The sequence below is a fragment of the Vombatus ursinus genome, unplaced genomic scaffold (genome assembly GCF_900497805.2).
Source record: "Vombatus ursinus unplaced genomic scaffold, bare-nosed wombat genome assembly UNPS02014786.1, whole genome shotgun sequence".
Taxonomy (NCBI): domain Eukaryota; kingdom Metazoa; phylum Chordata; class Mammalia; order Diprotodontia; family Vombatidae; genus Vombatus; species Vombatus ursinus.
This window is the reverse complement of record NW_020954564.1, coordinates 2,004,870-2,025,232: the sequence shown is the minus strand read 5'-3', so window position 1 is coordinate 2,025,232 and position 20,363 is coordinate 2,004,870. Positions and strand designations below refer to the sequence as shown.

At 41.8% G+C, this 20,363-nt stretch overlaps 1 protein-coding gene across 3 annotated transcripts in view; it reads left to right on the top strand.

Moving 5' to 3' along the window:
- The window catches only part of LOC114047098 (AT-hook-containing transcription factor-like), a 70,460-nt gene extending 50,103 nt beyond the window's left edge, over positions 1 to 20,357 (top strand). For all 3 annotated transcript variants that reach the window (XM_027867824.1, XM_027867826.1, XM_027867827.1), the window contains 7 exons: positions 3,250 to 3,420; positions 4,647 to 4,762; positions 13,079 to 13,225; positions 14,475 to 14,570; positions 15,251 to 15,367; positions 16,350 to 16,554; positions 19,785 to 20,357. In XM_027867824.1, coding sequence (XP_027723625.1) covers positions 3,250 to 3,420; positions 4,647 to 4,762; positions 13,079 to 13,225; positions 14,475 to 14,570; positions 15,251 to 15,367; positions 16,350 to 16,554; positions 19,785 to 20,076 — 1,144 coding nt within the window. In that variant the 3' untranslated portion in view covers positions 20,077 to 20,357. The remainder of the gene's footprint in view (positions 1 to 3,249; positions 3,421 to 4,646; positions 4,763 to 13,078; positions 13,226 to 14,474; positions 14,571 to 15,250; positions 15,368 to 16,349; positions 16,555 to 19,784) is intronic.
- The last annotated feature ends 6 nt before the right edge of the window (positions 20,358 to 20,363 follow it).

Sequence of the window (20,363 nt, the reverse complement as noted above, 5' to 3'; positions counted from 1 at the left end):
AGAATGTTGAACAGAGAAAAGACCTCAGAGCCCAGCTACTCTGACTGCCTCATCTTGAAGCTAAGGAAACTGAGGCTCAGAGGGGGTGAGTAATTTGCCTAAGGTCACACAGCTGGGAAGTAAGTGACAGAGGCAAAGTTGGACCTAGGGCCTACCCCAAAGTTAGAGCTGAAAGGGCCTCTGATGTTACCTCTTCCAGTGCCTTCTTCTCTACCAGGGATTCTTAACTTGGGACCTGTGGACTTTTTTTCCCCCTCAATATATTGATCATTATGTTTCAATATAATTGATTTCCTTTATAACTCTTATGTATTTTACACATTTAAAAACATTCTTTTGAGAGGGGGTCCATAGGCTTCACCAGATTGCCAAAGGGATCCATGACATACATATAAACGCACATGCACACACACACACACACACACAAACCATTAGGAATTCCTCAGAATCAAGACAGAAGAGCATGGAAAGATATAGTTCACAGATGAACGGAGGCGTTCAGAGGCAGCTAGGTGGTGCAGTGGATAGAGTTCTGAACATGGAGGCAGGGCGACCTTAGTTCAAATCCTGCCTCAGACACTTACTAGCTGGGTGTGATTCTGGGCAAGTCACTTAACCACTGTTTGCCTCAGTTTCCCCATCTGTAAAATGGGGATAATAACAGCACCTACCTCACAAGGTTGTTGTAAGGATTAAATGAGATAATATATGTAAAGTACTTTGCAAACCTTAAAGCACTCTATAAATACTAGCTGTTATTATTATCCTTCCCAGGATGAGCTCCTGTGTGGGGAGCGACTAGACAAAGAGACCCAGAGTCTAAAGCGTTCACCCCCAGCAGCATTTGCTGCCATCCTTGGAGTAATGAACTGGGAGTCCAACAGCCCATGAATTAGAGGGTTAACAAGCCAGGCCAATCTAAACCTGGGGCCTAATTCTCTTTTATCTCCCTGACTGACCCAGATCCTTTCCCCTGTCAGTGACCCTGAGAAGCAAAAAGCCAGACGCTCTGAGCTGCCCCAGAGCTCCTGCCCAGCCAGTGGTGATTGGCTGGAATGCTGTCCCCAGCCCACACGTGTTCCCATTATACATCTCCTGATTATGTAGCCTTAACAAATGTCTCCATGGGGATTGCTAGGGAACTGGTGCTTTAGACACATGTTGCTCCTAGCAGATTCTAAACTCTGACTCCTCCAAGGCGGTGGAGCCAGGAGATGCACAGGCCTCTAAGGCCTCTCCTCCCCGTTCTTTTGGTCTGAAAAGAAGCATCAGGAGCTACCATATTGGGAGAAGAGCTGACCTGGTGTTAGGGGGACTGTAATCTCTCAGGAACCTGGCTGAGTCAGGGAGTTTAGAGGATCTGTATTGCTCAGGAAGATGGCCATGGCAGTTCCAAAGATCCTGGATTCCTCTGCCTTGTGTGTATGAGTACTGTGCTCATGGGGGCGGGGAACCCACTTAAGAAGAGGGCCCAAGTTTCTGTTCTTAGCAAATGAATCTGATTTAGAAGGAACATAGCATCTGGTGTAGTGAGAAGAAAACTCAGATTTGAAGGCTCAAAGGACCAGGATTCAAATCCTGACTCTTGCCAACTTGCTTGATGGACTCTTGCTTCACCTCTGTGTCCTCACTTTTTTCATCTGTAGCATAAAGTGATTGGACTACATGATCCCTTAGGTCCTTAAGTCTGTTTCAGTTTTTTATAGCTCCACTCCAACCCCATTTTAAAAGATAAAGAATTGGAGGTACAGATAGTGAAAACTCCTTTCCTGAGGTCACAGAACAAGCTAGTGGCAAAGTTACAGATTAGAATCCAGGTTTTGTGACTACCGGTCCAATGTCCTATGCTACCCCTATAATAGAAAACTAAACACTATTTCAATTCAGACTCTGGGGAGAGGAGGAGATGGGAAAAAGGGAGCTGGTGAATTAAGATGACCTTGCAGGCAGGGATGTTGTAGTCATTGGGGCATTTTGTCCACATTCTACCAGCCTCGTGAGCAGCCTTTGTTATTCTCGTCAGACTGCTCATGTTTTGCACCAGCCCACTGGTCTCTCCAGTTCTGTTGGTGGGGATAGCAAACACTTATGATGAATTCCTCCTCCATCGTCCAGGGGAGGATGTTGAAAACAACTCTCCTTTCCCACTCCTTCTGGCACTTGTGATATCTATGTGGAAGCAGCAAGGTGTCACGGAAAAAGCCCCAGGATTTGGAATCAAAAACTGGGTTTGAATCCTGACTCTGCCACTTACCATACCATGTGTGACCTTAGGTAAATTACTCATGCTCCTCTCAGCTTCACTTTCTTCATCTGTAAAATGAGGGAATTAAAAGAGGTGATGTGATCCTCTGGAGGATATATGATCCTCTAACCTATGAGGATCCCTAAAGGACCAAGGGAAAGGCTATCATTCCCCCCCCACCCAATTGGTCTCAACAGAAAATTATCCTTAACTGATCTAAATACAGTCAGATTTCTACTAAACAGATAACAACCAGACCCTTTCATTCTCATCCTACCTGCATTATCTTCCTGTACCCCTCAGATGGGCAAAGAGGCATCATGGGAAAACCAACTGTTCAGAATGCCCAGTAGCTCTCTGTTAGAATGTCTGCTCCTTGAGAATTGGGTCTGGGATTTTTGTTTTTGTCTTTTGCCTTTTGTATCCCCAGTGCTCACAGCACAAAATCTGGCTCATAGTAAGTGCTTCATCAATGCTTATTGATTGGTTGGTATATTAGGAAGGGCTCAGGGAAGACCCCTCCCCCTGCCCCTGGTTAAAGAGATTGGAGTGGGTTCTTTCCTGTGAGGGGAAAACAGAAAAGAGAAAAGAAGCAGACCACGAGTTTAACACCCTGAGTCCACTGAGGAAGATGCCAAGTTGCATACATGGCCACTGTTTTTCTCAGTGACCTTTCCCTGTTCTTCTCTTTATGGTATAGCAGAAAAGGGTCAGATGAACTGAGCTGAAAGCCCAGCTCTTCAACTTATTACTTGTGTGACGTTGGATAAGTCACTTAAATTCTCTGGGCCTCAGTTTCCTCATCTATAAAATGGAGAGGTTGGACTAAGATGGCCTCTGACGTTCATCTGGCTCTAAACCTGTGGTCCTATGATGCGCAGAAATCACAGGTATGTCAGGACCACAGACACGGGCCCTCCCTTAGTACCCGACACAAAATAATCACAGGAGCACTTTAGCTTTCCCCCGTTGCACTCTGTTCACTAACTCTGTTTCCATGACAGCCAAGCTATCCGGGCCCTGCAGCAAGAAGTGACCCGACTCCGAGAGAGGATAGAGGCCAGCTTGAACAGCCCACCTCAGGACACCTCGAGTCATAACTTCCAGCAAGCTACCAGGGCTCAGAGCAGGCTTGCAAAAGAGCCCTTGGCTTTGGGGAGCTGTTCCCACACCAGGTGTGTACATGGGGATTCAGAGGTCACCTGATAGGACCCATGCTTGAACAGCTAGCTACCACATCCCCAACAAGTGGCCCTCTAGGTTCCTTTTGAAAGGCCATTGCAAAGGTGAACCCACTACTGTTAGCAACACTGAACCCATATGGCTCCAAAACTGGAGTCAATTGAAGCAAATCGAATTCCCTTTTCACACTCACAACCCTTTAAATACTTGTTGTTGTTGTTGATCTGGGTCCAACACTTCATTACCCCACAGACTATAGCATGCCAAGCTCTTCTATCCTCCACTGTCTCTTCATCTGTTCAAGTTCATGTTTATTGTTTCCATGCTACTATCGATCCATCTCATCTTTTACCATCTCCTTTTCCTTTTACCTTCAATCCTTCCCAACATGAGGATCTTCTACTCCACCCTAGTCCTGTCTTCCCCCAAGTTAAACATCTTGTTCTTTTAACCCCCAGTCCTTATTTGACATGGTCTCTAGTTACCTCAGCATCCTCATTGACCTCCTCTGAATGTATTCCAGCTTAGCAGCATCCTCCCTAAGATGTGGTATCCAGAACAGAACACAATTATCTATTTGAGATCCTCATCCCAGGACAGAGGGATGAGGGTGACTAGAACAGATCACAATACTCTATACATGGCCTGATCAGGACAGAGGATAAAGAGGTGGAACAATGCTGTCCCCTCGCTCATTCTGTTCCCTGTGGCTCTGTCGATGCAGCTCACTAAAGGGGAGGAACTCAGGCTTTGAGTTAGTTCAGCTTCCTATTTTTCCACTGAGAGCATTAGTCTCCTTGCCACCATGGCACTAGGCACCTAAAAAAGGGAGTGCATCTTCCCAGTTATCTGAGGATTTATTGTCACAAAGGAGCAAGGGACCCAGGGGAACATGGCTGTCAGCTTTTAGGAAGGGGATGATGAGTTTGTATGTAAACTGCCCTTTCCTTTGGGTTGGGCGCCATCTATTGATCCTACTGTCCTTGCAATATTTGATAGCCAAGATCAGTTATAAAAGATTGTATTTCTTATGTTTAATATGATTGTACATGTTTAGCCTATATCAGATTGCATGCCATCATGGGGATGGGGGAGAATTTAGAACTCAAAATCTTATAAAAATGAATATTGAAAACTAAAAATAAATACATTTTGAAAAGATTGTATTTCTTAGCAAAGTCCCAGGAGGTGACATTGTCATCTTTTTGCCTTTTACCAGTAAATCTGCAGAGAGATACCAGAGTGACAGTGGAGATACAACTCAAAACAATAGCACAGTAAGGGTGCAGCTGAGATCCTCCTCTGTGCCCTGGGAAGAGCCCCAACCAGCCCAAAGTAAGTGACCTCTAGAAGAGGCTGCCTTTCTTTGTTTTTTTTTTAAAATTATTTTTGGTTTTAAATTCTCTTCCATCCTTCTCTTTACACATTGAGAAAGCAAGAAATCTGATATTCAATGTGTATATGAAGTCAATTAAAACATTTCTACATTGAGGCTGACTTTCTAAAGGTTAGTATCTGAATTAGAAACAGAGCTGAGAAAACTGTTTCTCCAGCCCCAGGCACCTTTACCTTTGGAGGACTGGGCTGGGTCCTTCGAGCAGATTTGTCTTGTGGCGTTGGTGGAAGGACCACTGGCCTGGGAGTCAGGAGAACTGGGTTCAAACCCCCAACTCTTGACATTTACCAGCTTTGTGGCCTTGGACAATTCACTTAATCCACCATAAAATTATAGATTGAGAGCTAGAAAAAGGACCCTAAGCAATATCTAGTCCTACACCTTCATTTTACAGGTGAGAAAATGGCAGCTCAGAGAGGTAGGACCTTGTGTCCAAGGTCACAAACCTAGTAGGTAGCAGAGTCCAGGATTCACATCTCTTTAATGTGACTCCAAATTACAGCTTTCATGCCATCTCCCTTAGCTTCTATTTCTACCTTTGTAGAATGGGGATGATATTTTCTCTGCCCACCTCAGAATCATGGAACTTGAGAGTCAGTCTCAAGGAACCTCAGTGACCCATAGCCCAAAAAGGAATCTCTACCATAACAAACTTGACAAGTGGTCTTTATGTGAAGACTTTCAATGAAGAGGAACCCACTAAGCTCTGAAGCAGCCCTTCCATTTGAGGATAGCTCTCATTGTTTGGAAGCTTTTTCTGACATCAAAATTGGATTTTCCTCTTTGACTTCTACCTATTGTTCCTGATTCTGTTCTCTGGGGCAAAACAGAATGAATCAATTCCCTATTCCACGTGAGAGACCTTCAAATACTTGAAAACAGCTACCATATCCCCCTTGAGCCTTTTTTTCTCAGGCTAAACATCTTCCAGCTCCTTCAACCTATCTCTATATGACATGGGCCCACTGTCCTTCACCATCCTGGTTTGTCCTTCTTAGAACATATATATTGTCGCCCTGATAGATGTCCTTCTTAAAGAGTGAGGTTCAGAAATGAACCCATCAAGACTGTTGTGAGGAAAACACTTTGTGTGTAACCTTAGCATGCTGTGTAAATGTCACTGATGATGGTGATAATGGTGTGGTATTGGGAGAGGGTTGGGGAACCTGCAGCCTTAAGGCCACATGTGGACTTCTAGATCCTTAAGTGCAACCTTTTGACTGAATCCAAATTTTATAGAACAAATTCTGTAAAATTTGGATTCGGTAAAATTTGGATTCAGTCAGAAGTCCACACTTAAGGATCTAGAAGGTCACATGCGGCCTCAAGGCCGCAGGTTCCCCATCCCTGTATTGGGACAACAAAGACGGTCCTTCATTGGAGTCTTATTAAATGTAGTTCTGTCTCTAAAGAGCTAATACAGCTTCTTACCACCAGAAACAACTTGGGAAGGAGGAAAATCTGACTCATTCAAGTTGCCTCTTAACGAGGGTCCCTGAGGCAAGGTGCACTGATACTCCTGTCCAAGCAGGGGACAGGAGCCCTTGGAATTGTTTTTCTACAATCGTGGAGAATTTGAGAACACCTTCATGGTTGGTCCCTCTCATGACCTTGGCACATATTGGTTAGATGCTGGCTGGAGTCAGAGGTACCATTTGTAGCCACAAAACAGAATGAAAACAAATTGGTCCAGTGGCCCCCAAGTGCTTACCCCAATTTCCTCTCATAAGCATTTATTGAGGTCTTTCCTTTCTCTAAGGCCCAGCTCAGGCATCCTTTCCTCCATGAAACCTCCCTGATTCCCCCAGTTAAAAACAATCTCTTCCCTCATAGTTCTCCTTTGCTCCTATCACCTTCTACCTTCTATCATTTTTATTTAGATACAAGTTGTATTGCCTACCCCCATTAGATTAGAATAGAGAATTTAGAACTAGAAGAGACCTTAAAAACCCCATCTAGTGCATCTTTGGAATTTTACAGATAAGGAAACAAGGCCCAGAAAGGAGAAATAATTTACTCATGGTCACACAGGCGGTCATACCCACTGACACAAGAATTTGAGTCTTGGCCTTGTGGCTCCAAAATCCTGTGCCTTTTCTTCTATATCATGCTGATTCCTTAAGGGTAGGAACTGTGTTGTTTTGCATTTTTCAGGAAGCATATATTAAGTATCTTCTGTGTGCCAGGCATCGTGCTAGACACTGGGATATATAGACAAAAATGAAAGTCTCTGGGCAGAAGCAGCTTACAGTCTATGAGGGAGGGGAGAGCAAATGTACCCATATAAGTTTGAGCAAAGTGTGTACAGGGTCAATACAGAGAAGTTGGGGGTGGTATAGGCACTAGCAACTGTGGGGAACAGGATATGTCTCCTATGGGAAGGGGCTGCTGAGTTGTGCTTTGAAGGAAGCTCAGGCTTCTGTGAGTAAGAGGTGAAGAGAAAGAGCATTCCAGGCATGGGGAACCAGCCTGGGAAGAGTCAGAGAAGCATGAAATGGAATGTCATATACCAGGGAAGAGGAAGACATTTGGTTTGACTGTAATGAAGGGCATAAAGGGGAAGTAATGTGAGATTGGTCCGGAAAGTTGGGTCACAGCTAGATTATGACAGGCTTTAAATGCCAAATGAGAGTTTGAAGCAAAAGGGAGCCACTGAAGTTTCTTGAGCAATAGAGTGCCATGGACAGACTTGTCCTTTACAATGATTGATTTTACAGTTGTATGGAGGATAGATTTGAGAGAAGAGAGCCTAGAGTTGGAGAAGACAATGAAAAGCTGCCATAATGTTCTGGCAAGAGATGAAGAGGACTCGAATTAAGATAATGACTGGGTGACTGAAGACGAAGGGATAGATGCAGGAGATGTCACAGAGGTAGAATCAGGAAGACTTAGTAACCAATTAGATATGAGGAGTGAGGATGAAGAGATGAGGAAGAGTCCACGGTTTCTACTCTGGGTGCCTAGAAGGCTGGTGGTGCCCTCCACAGAAACAGGGATGTTAGGAGGAGAGGTGAATGTGTGAGTGTGTGGGTATGTTTGTGCACGTAGGAATATGCTTTGGACGTGTTAATTTTGAGATGCCTTTGGGACCTTCAGGTGGAGCTGTTCAACTTTCAGTTGGTGATGTGGAATCTTTGTCCTTTCCATGCCTTGTCTGCAATAGGCACTTAGTGCATTTGTTAAATTGAATATCAGCTTCATTTAAACGTTGTTCATTCATTTCAGTTGTGTCTGACTCTTAGTGACCCTATTTGGTATTTCCTTGGCAAAGATACTGGTGTGGTTTGCCATTTTCTTTTCCAGATAATTTTACAGATGAGGAAACTGAGGCAAACACATTTAAGTGACTTGCCCAGGGATCACACAGCTAGTAAGTGTCTGAGGCTGGATTTGAACTCAGGTCTTCATGACTCCAGGCCTGGAGCTCTATCTACCTAGCTACCTAGCTGTCCAATTAGAATATTAATATGTCCCAATTCCTAATCCAGCCAACCACAGGTATGTATCATCCTAAAGGTGAAACAGCTCCATAGCAGGGTACTATCTCAGACATGGTACCATTGGAATATTCTCTCTCTCTCTCTGTCTCTTAAGAGTTTGGAATAGTGGGATTTGGAAAAATGGAAAGAAAGGTTAGGTAAAGAAGGAAGTATGAGAAGCAGACCAACACCAATCTCTTCTTCAGACATCGCATTTTATTTTGCATCTCTCAAGTGCATCTATCAAGGGGTTTGTAATTTTATTAGTAATAGCATTAATAATAACATTTCTAGAGCATTGTACAGTTTATAAAGCACTTTTCTTACAACAACCTTGAGAAGCAAGCAGTGTCATAACTATCACACCCTTATTTTGACAGATAAGTAAACTGAGGCTTAGAGAGATTGTATGAATTATCCAAGATAACGTAGTTCAAAGTGATGGAGTCAGAACTTGAACTCAAGTCTTCTGAGTCTGTGTTCACCACTCTTTCTAAGACATCACACTTCCTTTTCAATTTTCTTTGGGAGCTATGGCTTTTTTTTTTTATTTCCAAGTAATTTTCCCAGTTACATGTCAAGAAAATTTTTAGTATTCATTTTTACAAGATTTTGAGTTCCAAGTTTTCCTGCTCCCCTCCTCCTAAAATGGTAGGCAATTTGATATAGGTTATACATGTGCTATCATGTAAAACATTTCTGTATTAGTCAGTTATGAGAGAAGAAACAGATCAAAAGGAAAAAAAACCATAAAAATGAATAAAGTAAATGAAGAATGTATGCTTTGATCTGTATTCAGAGTCCATCTGTTCGTTATCTGGATGTGGATAGCATTTTCATTTGTGAGTCTTTTGTTTCTTGTGTTCATTGTGTTTCTGAGAGGAGCTAAGTTATAACACAATGTTGCTGATACTGTGTACAATGTTTTCCTGGTTCCGCTCACTTCACTTTGAATCAGTTCACATAGGTCTCTCCAGGTTTTTCTAAAACCATCTTGCTCATCATTTCTCATAGCACAATAGTATTCCATCACAATAATATACCTCAATTTGTTCAGAAATTCCACATCAATTTCCAATATTTTGCCACTGTGAAAAGGGCTGCTATAAATATTTTTGCACATGTTAGTCCTTTTCCCTCTTCTGTGATCTCTTTGGGATACAGACCTAGTAGTGGTTTTGCTGGATCAAAGAGTATACACAATTTGGTTGCCCTTTGAATATAGTTCCAAATTGCTCTCCAGAATGGTGGGATAAGTTTACAACTACACCAATAGTGCTTTAGTGTCCCAATTTTCCCACATCCTCTCCATCATTTATCATTTTCCTTTTTTGTCATATTAGCCAATCTGATAGATGTGAGGTGGTGCCTCAGAGTTGTTTCAATTTGTATTTCTCTAATCAAAAGTGATTTAGAGCACTTCTTCATGTGCCTACAGATAGCTTTGATTTTTTCATCTGAAAACTGCCTGTTCATATCCTTTGACCATTTGTCAATTGGGGAGTGACCTGTTTTCTTATAAATTTGACTCAGTTCTTTATATATTTGAGAAATGAGGGCTTTATCAAAGACGTTTGATATAAAGATTGTTTCCTAGCTTTCTGCTTTACTTCTAATCTTGGTTGCATTGATTTTGTTTGTGCAAAAGCTTTTTAATTTAATATACTCAAGATTATTTATTTTATATTTTGCAGTGCTCTCTATCTCTTGTTTGGCCATTAATTCTTCCCTTATCTATAGATCTGACAGGTAGACTATTCCTTGCTCTTTTAATTTGTTTATGGTGTCATCCTTTATGTCTAAATCATGTACCCATTTTGACCTTATCTTGGTATTTGGTGTGAGGTGTTGGTCTATACCCAGTTTGTGTCCTATTATTTTCCAGTTTTCCCAGCAGTTTTTGTCAAATAGTGAGTTCATATCCAAAAGGTTGGGGTCTTTGGGTTTATCAAACACTAGGTTACTACGGTCATTTATTACTGCATCTTGTGTACCTAATCTATTCCACTAATCCACCACTCTATTTCTTAGCCAGTACCAGATAGTTTTGATGATTACCACTTTATCATATAGTTTGAGATCAGGTATTGCTATACCTTCCTTTGTGTTTTTTTTATTAATTCCCTTGATATTCTTGACCTTTTGTTCTTCCAGATGAATGTTGTTGTTATTTTTTCCTAGTTCTATCAAATAATTTTTTGGTAGTTTGATTGGTATGGCATTGAATAAGTAAACTAACTTAGGTAGAATTGTTATTTTTATTATATTGGCCCCTCATACTCATGAGCAATTGATATTTTTACAGTTGTTTAGATCTGACTTTATTTGTGTGAAAAGCGTTTTTTAATTGTGTTTATGTAGTTCCTGGGTTTGTCTGGGCAGGTAGACTCCCAAGTATTTTATATTGTTTACATTTATTTTAAATGGAATTTCTCTCTCTATCCCTTGTTGCTGGGCTTTGTTGGTTATATAAAGAAATGCTGATGATTTATTTAGGCTTATCTTATATCCTCCAACTTTGCTAAAGTTGTGAATTATTTCAAGTAATTTTTTAGTTGATTCTCTAGAGTTCTCTAAGTATACCATCATATCATCTGCAAAGAGTGATAGTTTTACTTCCTCATTGCCTAGTCTAATTCCTTCTATTTCTTTTTTTTCTCTTATTGCTATAGCTAATGTTTCTAGTATTATATTGAGCAATAGTGATGATAATGGGCATCCTTACTTCACCCCTGATCTTATTGGGAAGGCTTCTAGTGTATCTCCATTACAGATAATGTTTATTGATGGTTTTAGATAGATACTGCTTATCATTTTAAGGAATGCTCCCTTAATCCCTGTGCTCACTAGTGTTTTTTAATAGGAATGGGTGCTGTATTTTGTCGAAAGCTTTTTCTGTATCTGTTGAGAAAATCATATAATTTGTTGGGTTTTTTAATTGATATGGTCAATTATGTTGATAGTTTTTTTAAAATATTGAACCAGCCCTACATCCCTGGTATAAATCCCACCTAGTCATGGTGTATAATCTTTGTGGTATGTTGCTGTAATCACCTTGCTAGTATTCTATCACATGGGCAGAATGCATGCCTCATTGGACAGTGTTTCCTCCATAGATGTTTCTGTCTGAAATTGCCTCCATTCACCATGAAATGGAGAAACCATGAACATTTAGTGCCAAGGTCACTAAGAAACTCCCACTGAAGCACAAACTAATTGTCCTTTCTCTTCTACCAATCTTGCTACCCTCCACTCCCTAGACATCTTTAGGTGCCAAGAACATACTACATCCTTTGCCTAACATGGCCTTAGAACTAACCCCAATACTGAGCCAGGAGAGGACAGAAGGAGGAATCTTTTTAGGCTTCTCTTGGGTCTTGATATTGGAGATCAATTTTTTGTTCAAGTCTGGTCTTCTCCTTATGAAAGCTTGAAAACCTTCTATTTCATTGAATGACCTTCTTTTCCCTTAAGAATTACAAGTATCATTTTCCCATGTAGGGATGTAAATAGTTCAGCTCCATTGAATTTTCTCTTGAAGTATTATGCTTAATTTCACTGGGTAGGTGATTCTTGGTTGTAGTTGTTGCTCCTTTGCCTTCAAGAATATCCTGTTCCATGATCTCTGATTCTTTAATGTTGCAGCTGCTAAGTCCTGTGTAATCCTGATTGTGGCTCCCTGATATTTAAATTGTTTCTTTCTGGCCACTTGAAATATTCTTCCTTGACCTGATAGTTCTGAAATTCGGCTATAATGTTCCTTGGAGTTTTTATTTTGGTATCTCTTTCCTGAGGTGATTGGTGGATTCTTTCAATGCTGATTTTGCCCTCTGGTTCCAGGATATCAGAGCAGTTTTCCTTGATAATTCTTTGAAAGATGCTGTCCAGGTCCTCCTTTTGAATATGACTTTCAGGTAGTCCAATGATTCTGACATTGTCTCTCCTGAATCTATTTTTCAGATCCATTGTTTTTCTAATGAGATATTTTACATTTCCTTCTATTTTTTCATTCTTTTGAATTTGTTCAATTGATTCTTGATGTATCATTGAGTTATTAGCTTCCACTTGCCCGATTCTAACTTTTAAGAAGTTGTTTTCCTCAGTTAGCTTTTGTACTTCCTTTTCCATTTGGCCAATTGTGTACTTTTAAAGGAGTTGTTTTCTTTTTCCAAGCTATTGACTCTTTTTTCATAATTCTCTTGCATCACTCTCATTTATTTTCCCAATTTTCCTTCTACCTCTTTTATATGATTTTAAACTCCCTTTGCGCTCTTCCATGAGTTCTTTCTGGGCCTGAGACCACTTCCCATTTTTGTTTGGGAAAAACAGGTGTTTTGCCCACAAGTGTTTTGACATTGCTGTCCTCTTCTGAGTTTGTGTCTTGATCTTCCCTGTCACCATAATAATTTTCCATGGTCAGATTTTTTCAGTTGTTTTTTGATCATCTTTTGTGACCTTTTTCCTTTCTTTTAAATTTGATCTCTGCTCCCAGGGTCAAAGGGGCACTGTCTCAGGCTTCTTGTGTCAGGGGCTGCAGGCCCTGGCTGTTTACCTGGTGCTGCACTGGTGTTGCCTTGAAGCCCATGGGGGACCTTCATGTCTGGTGTTGCACTAAGGGGGTGGGTTGAAGGGTGACTGGCTATTCTGGAGGCCACATGGGCCTGGCAGCTTACCTGGTGGTAAGCCAGAGTTCTAGTGAAGTCAGTGTGATGTTTCTGTGAGAGAGTTTTGCTATCCACACCTCTGATGATTTCTTCTGGTTCTTTTGGACTCTAGCCATTCCAGCTTCAGAGTCAGAACAATCTATATCCAGGATCCAGGCTGAGGAGAGCAGAGGTGAGGAGCAGAGCCCCTCAGACAGAATAAAAGGAGGAACCAAAGGGAAGCAAACAGACACAGTCTACTTTCGGGGCCTCTACACAGGTGAGAGAAAAAAGGAGCCATTATACTGAGGTGGGAAGGTATTCCAAGATCTTCTTCATTTCAAATGATCCCACATGCTGAAGCCTGATTCACTGGCCTTGGGGCCAGTCTAGGTAAAGTATTAGAAAGATCTTATAAGGGAGGAGAAAATATGTAAATGGTATGTGTTATCAGTGAAAATAATTAATGTTGTTGATCATAGATACTAAAGAACTAATAAGAAAATAAGAAAAAAACTAAAAACACTCATTAAACTGTATCAAAAATATTAATTATGGTTGCTTATGTGAATTACAATTTACATATCAATAGAATGCAACAAAAATGATTATAATGTGTCATTAAATTTGTGTCCTACCTGTCTTGGTCAGAGAAAACAGATAAAGAACCCCCTGCCCAACCCCACCCCACCCCTCCTCTTAGCACAGGGGCAAGGAACTATGTTTAGAGGTTGTTACTTTTGCTTGATTGTTTTTCATTATAATAAGGGAGGTTTCAATTCAGTTTGAGGGAGAGGTTGGTATCCAGAAATGACTGACATGAAAGCAAAAGGCATCAATAAAACTTATTTTATAAATGAAAGGAAGGAAAGAAGGCTAGAAGGCCCACTGGAATGCTGGAATACCTGGGGACATCTCACATTGAACACTTCTGCTCCATGACCTTGGCTCTCACATAGCTTCAGGTTGTGGCACAAAAGAAAATCTTTATTTATTCTCTGCTGTTCCTTCCCCTTTTCCTTCTATGTGACTCCTGACTTTCAGGAAAATATAAACAAGTAGAAGACTTTGAGAAACTGAGGCAAACCCAAGGAGGAATGTTCATTCAGGGAGAAAGTTCCCTGTATCATGAGATAGTGTGGTGGTAAAGTGGAAGGGTTTGGAGTTAAAGGATCAAGGTTTGAATCCCAACTATGACCTTGGACCTTAATGGCTCAGAGTTTCAATGTCCTGAATGTTCTCAAAGGTACTTTTTACGGTTCTAAATCTATGATCCAGTGGGCTTAGGACCCTGCAATAGGGCCATTCTAAACCAAACCAGAACCACAGGGACCCAGGTCTGGCAACTTGATTCTATATTTTAAGATAAGTGCCAGATTGACCAATAACCAACAGGTGACAAGCTTGTTCCATACTTAGGGCTCATATCACTGGTGATAACATGATTTCATCATGAGCTTTTGATTTCTAGATCTGCATCCATTTCCATGGTGTGGCAAACAGTTACCATTTTTGGTTTGTATCCCTAGGTCACGAATATTCTGTCAAATCTTCCCAGCGCTTCCAGGCAGACAATAATTCTCATTCCTGCCCCCGCTGTCACTCATTGAGGAAGAAACTTCCAGGTAACGACCATTCCTGGGGTCTACCCAGGATAAGCCCAGGCCAGGCCAGCCTGCAGAGTTAACTTTGACTTCCAGGAGCTCTCTGTATTAGTAAGAAATACATATTAGTAGTGTTGGAGCTCTTATCCTAGGGATCTGGGCAATTAATCATTCACTCAACAAAGTATTATTTCAAGCAACTGTTGTTTGCCAGGCACAGTGCTGTGTGCTGGGGGTGGGGGTAGGGGGTGGGGGGGAGGGTAAATTAACAAAATTAACAAAGATTAAACTTCTCACACTCAAGAAGCTTATATTCTATCAGATGTGCAGTATGCATGCCTCATTGGACAATGTTTCCTTCATAGATGTTTCTGTCTGAAACTGCCTCCATTAACCATGAAATGGAGAAACCATGAACATTTAGTGCCAAGGTCACTAAGAAACTCCCACTGAAGCACAAACTAATTGTCCTGTCTCTTCCACCAACCTTGCTACCCTCCACCCCCAAGACATCTTTAGGTGCCAAGAACATACTACATCCTTTGCCTAACATGGCCTTAGAACTAACCCCAACTCTGAGCCAGGAGAGGACAGAAGGAGGGATTTTTTTTTTGGACACAATTCTTTTGCCCATATTGAGCTCAATGAGAGTAAATCAAGGACCCATGGGCTCCTTTAATGATTGCTTTTCATTTTTTTAGACAACACTCTCAGCAAGGATCCAGAGGAACTTTTTCCTAGTGACAGCATGAAGAAGACCCAGTGTCCAATGTGTCACAGACCCAGGAATCCCACAGAGAGGGACAAGGAACCCTCTGGTAGGACAGAAATTGATTCCTTACTCCCCCCTCCTAAAAATGTTAAAGTCACCTTGAATTTGAGGTTCTTGTCTGTGTTTCCATAACATAAAAAGCCTTTTTAGCAAAGACAAGTCAATCTCTAGTCATCTATTATACAAAACAGGACAGAAATTGGGTTATAAGGGAGAGAAGAGCTGAGAGTTCCTCTCTTAGGAGTCATGGACCAAGTAGGCATGGGCAGAGCTGTTAGTCTTATCCACCGTATAGGAGCTAGATTCGGGGTGTATGTGTGTGTATGTGGAATTCTCGCGCTAGAGCACCACAGTTCCATCCTCTGACAACAGGAGGCATTAGAGATTTTTGTATAGCCCTAAGATCTCCAGTGTCATCTTTCCTGGGGCCAGATCAGATAAGAATCATGAAAGAGTTCAGAGGTCTACAAAAGCCTCTGTTTCTAAGTTGTATCAGCTGTGCCATTAAGATTTAGCCATATCTCCTGGCCTCTTTTTTGTCTGTCTTTCACCCACATTCTGTCACCCTCTATTTCCTCAACTATTGTTGACCCAGACCCCCTCAGACAAGACAGGTACAGCAGAACAGAGCTGAGGAAGGAGGATGGTGATGGGCAGATTTGGGAGGATACTGGAAGAATAGTAGCAGAACATAGAAAGAAACCTCTAACCACACCCCCAATTCTCTCTCTAGTCCCAGTTCCCCAAAGGGAGAGAGGGAGCCCAAAAGAGGAGCCATCTGAACATCACCTACTTAGGGTTCTGATGTGCTTCTGCTAAGGTGATTCAATTGAGGCCTGCGCTGTTCATCTGTCAAAGACCCTTAGAGCCTTAGGATCTTAGAACCCTAGAATCTCAGTCAAGAAGGCAGATGTCCTAGAGGTGAAATAATCCCATCTCCCACCTGATGCAGGTATCTCCACGTCTCCTATCCTTCTTCTCATGGCAAGGTAATGCTCAACTGTCTTTGGTGCTTATCCTCCCCACAGGGATAGACAAGGGCACACAGAAGGGAGCACCTCTAAGTTCTGGCCCCGCTCGGAAATCTGAGCAACGTCAGCAGCAGTCGACGTCGCCATCGCTTCCTCATCCTCCTGGAGTGTGGTATCTAGCACCCCCACTCCCAGCTCCAGCGGGGGCAACCTTCGCTTATGTCCCACCGGTTCCTGTTGTGCCTTATTCACCCTCCACATTGTAAGAACCATTCTCTTCTCCTTCCTGATGAATATGGACTCTTATGTCCTAGCAATTTTGCTAGGCTCAGGCAGGGCCTACTGAGTAGATAGCAATAATGCCTTTGTCTTCTTTTCTACATGTAACATACAGCAAGGTCCTCATTAGTGCAAACAGTGAACCCTGTGAAGTGGTCACATGATTTAAGTTTACACTATTCAAAGTTATATGAAATTATATAAAAAAAATGAGTAATTAATTGTTCTTGGCCCAATGGAAGTAGGCAATGAAAATCCAAATAATGCCAGTCATTTCAGGGGATATGTTATTTTCATTAATCCAGACCTAGCTATGACATAAATTCCAACTCCATTCAGAATGCAGAATGACTAGATGTGATGACCCACACTGATAATGCTTGCCATGGGGAAGGCTAAGGCTCATGGACCACTTGTGCTCAGGAGTTCTGAGCTGCAGTAAGGCGAAAATCAGCTCATTCTCCTTAGGAGTCAGGCAGCCATCTAAAGAGGCAGCCTGGAGATGTCTGAACTGAACCAAGTAGGACCCAGAGCAGCTGGTCCTAGTTTCTGTGTGATCAACTGTGTGCTCAGACCAACAGTGTCCTAGTAAATGTTTCACAACTGGCTCTCTTTTAAAAAATTCACACACAACAGATTTTTAAATCTGCATTGTTAATATTTTCTGCATTGCTTTCTTAAGCCTAGACAATCAACAAAATGATAAATCAAATCCTGCTTTGTAGGGAGGGTTTGCTGATTTCTAAGGTGTAAATGCTGACACTGAAGACAGTAATTGACTCTCTTACCGTCTGGCTCCAGGGCATCATCAGTTTGGGCCCATATGTGGTCCCTGCACCCAGACTTCAACCTGCATGAGATAGGAAATCCCAGTCGGGAAAGCAAAACAAAAGTCAGAAACAAACAAAAAAAAGCAGTGTAGCATGGCAAAAGAAGCAATATTTGTAGCTGGTACTTTCTATATTCTTGCTACATTTTAGAGATGGAAAATCTGAGGCCTAGGGAAGTTAAGTGACTTAACCAAGGTCATACAGAGATGTTGTTCAGTTGACCTGGAAGCGGGAAGACCTGAGTTCAAATCCAGCCTCAGGTGTTTACTAGCTGTGTGACCCTGGGCAAGTCACTTAACCCTGTTTGCTCAGTTTCCTCGTCTGTAAAATGAGCTGGAGAAGGAACTACTGTAGTATCTTTGCCAAGAAAACCTCAAAGGAATACTCAAAGACTTGAACATGACTGAAATGACCTGAAGAACAACAGATATATATATATATATATATATATGTGTGTGTATATATATATATGTGTATATATATATATGTATATGTGTGTGTGTGTGTGTGTGGACATGTATATGTTATACATATACATAAACACACACACACACGAAGTAATTTTGAAGAGGGAGATCAGACAGTAGCACATTGGCTAGGGGTTCTTAACCTTTTTTTTGTATCTTAGACTCCTTCAATAGTCTGGTGAAGCCTATGGACTCCTCAGAAGACTTATTTTTAATTCATAAGATAAAATACATAAGGTTGTAAAAGAAATTAATTATATTGAAATAGTCATCCAAATATATATACAAATATACATATATATTTTTAATAGTCAGCATTTATATTGCACTTTAAGGTTTGCAGAGTGATTTGCAAGTATCGGCTCACCTCATCACGTGTCAATAACCCTGACAGGTGCTATTATTATCTCCATTTCATAGATGAATTCACAATTGCTCCATCTTAGGCAGCCTGGGAGCCCTCCCCTACCCTTCCCCGGGGGCTCAGCATATTGGAGTCAGGCTTAGTGCAAACACTTAATTGGCATCTCAGAACTCCTGTGCTCAAGCAATCCACCAGCCTCAGCCTAGCCCAGCAGTAAGGGATTACAGGTGTGGTCTACCACACCTGGCCCAACCCCATTTTACAGATGAGGAAACTGAGACTCAGGGAGGTTAAGTTGCTTAACCAAGATTACACAGCCAGTATGTGTCAGAGGCAGGACATGAATTCAGGTCTTCCCGACACTGAGGCACTGTACCATGCTGCCTTTCCCTAATCATTCATCTACTGTATTCAAGGCCCCACGCTAGATCATCGAAAAATCAGGGCCAGATAAAAGTCATGAAGAACCTTTGCCACCATTCCCCCACACAACCTACTTTCTTTTCTACTGACTATTTGATTAAATTGGAGAAACAGTAATAATGTGGCTCTCACTAAAAAAAAAAAAAATATGTGGTTCTCAAAAGGATATTGGAGAGGATGCCTGAGAGCTAGTCCACACTAACTACCCTCCTTAAGCTTCTGGTTTTTTCCTTTGTTAAATTGTACTTCATGGTTTCCATGGTTCCTTCTAGCTCTAATATTCTGGCACTACCTGACTGACTGACTGAATGACTTGACTTACTGGCTGACTGGGTTAAAAGACCTTGGTTTGACTCTACTATGCCATATCTATGACCTTGGCAAGTCCTTTCTTCTTTCTGAATCTATTTCCTGCCATGCCAACGAACATGCTGGACTAGAGCAAGGGTGGGAAACCTCTGGCCTTGAGGTCATATATGGCGCTCTAGGTCCTTGGGTGCAGCCTTTTGTCTGAGTCCAACTTTTACAGAACAAGTCCTTTTATTAAGGGGATTCGTTTGTGAAGTTTGGATTCAGTCAAGGGCTGTACTTGAGGACCTGGAAGGTCACATGTGGCTTCAAGGCTGCAGGTTCAAGGATCTCTGAGGTTCCTTCCACATCCTACATTTGTCTAAATTGAGAAATCAGAATTTTGTCCCCTCTTCTCTCCGCTCTCCTGGTAGGGGGCTAATGAGCAACAGTCTAAGCACAAATCTAAAAGAAAGAGGGGAAAAAACCCAAATGGTCCAGAGACTCTATGGGAAATGAATGATCAATTTCAAAAGATCAAAAAAATGCACTATTGTTTATTGTTAATAATGGGTCATTACCCTTCCACTTCCTAGGTCTAAGCCTTCTGATCCTTTTGTCTGAGCCCTTCTAACTAAAGAACATAACATAGAACGTGTCCTATTCGTGGGTATTCTATTCATTGATCAGGAACACAGACATTTCTAATCCAAGCACTCTATGCTTCATTATATTTGGCTCATCCAAGATTTATGGTCCAACAGAAGGGGATCGTTTAAGTTATGGACAATGTGGTCCTTGTGGTTTTTACCATTCACTTATTTATTTTGCATCCCCCCAGGTACTATTCCCCAGTAGCACCTACCTCAGCTTCCTCCCCTCTACATTACTCCAGTGGTAAAAAACCTGCCAAGGTGAGACCTTTGTCTCAGAGCCACCGAACTCCAACTCCAATTCCAGGCCACCGCTGCTTGTCTGAAATGGATCTTGTTGACCTGGATGACCTCAGCCTGTCCTTGAGCCAAGCTGTGGAAGCAGCCAAAAACGTTGAGCTCACCACCAAGCAAATGAGTCGGTCTTTGTCTGCTGACCTGCACAGAGCCCGAGGTCTAAGGGGATCCTGCCTCTTTTGACAGGAACTGACTTAAAAGGGAAGTAAGAGGGCAGGACATTTGACTTCTGTTTTATCTAGCATGGTAGACTTCTTGCAAGAGCAAACAAATGTTCTGGAAATACTGGGGGAAAACCCTTCATTTGGATGCTAAATCAGCAGGAGACGACAAGCTTATTTTTTTAATTCTTTTTTTAAACAAGAGAACAACGTATTTTTTCAAATATGGACTGACTTTTCAGTCCGAAGTCAGCCACCAGCTGTGTGACGCTGAGAATGAACTATGCTCTCTGTACACAAGAACTCTGG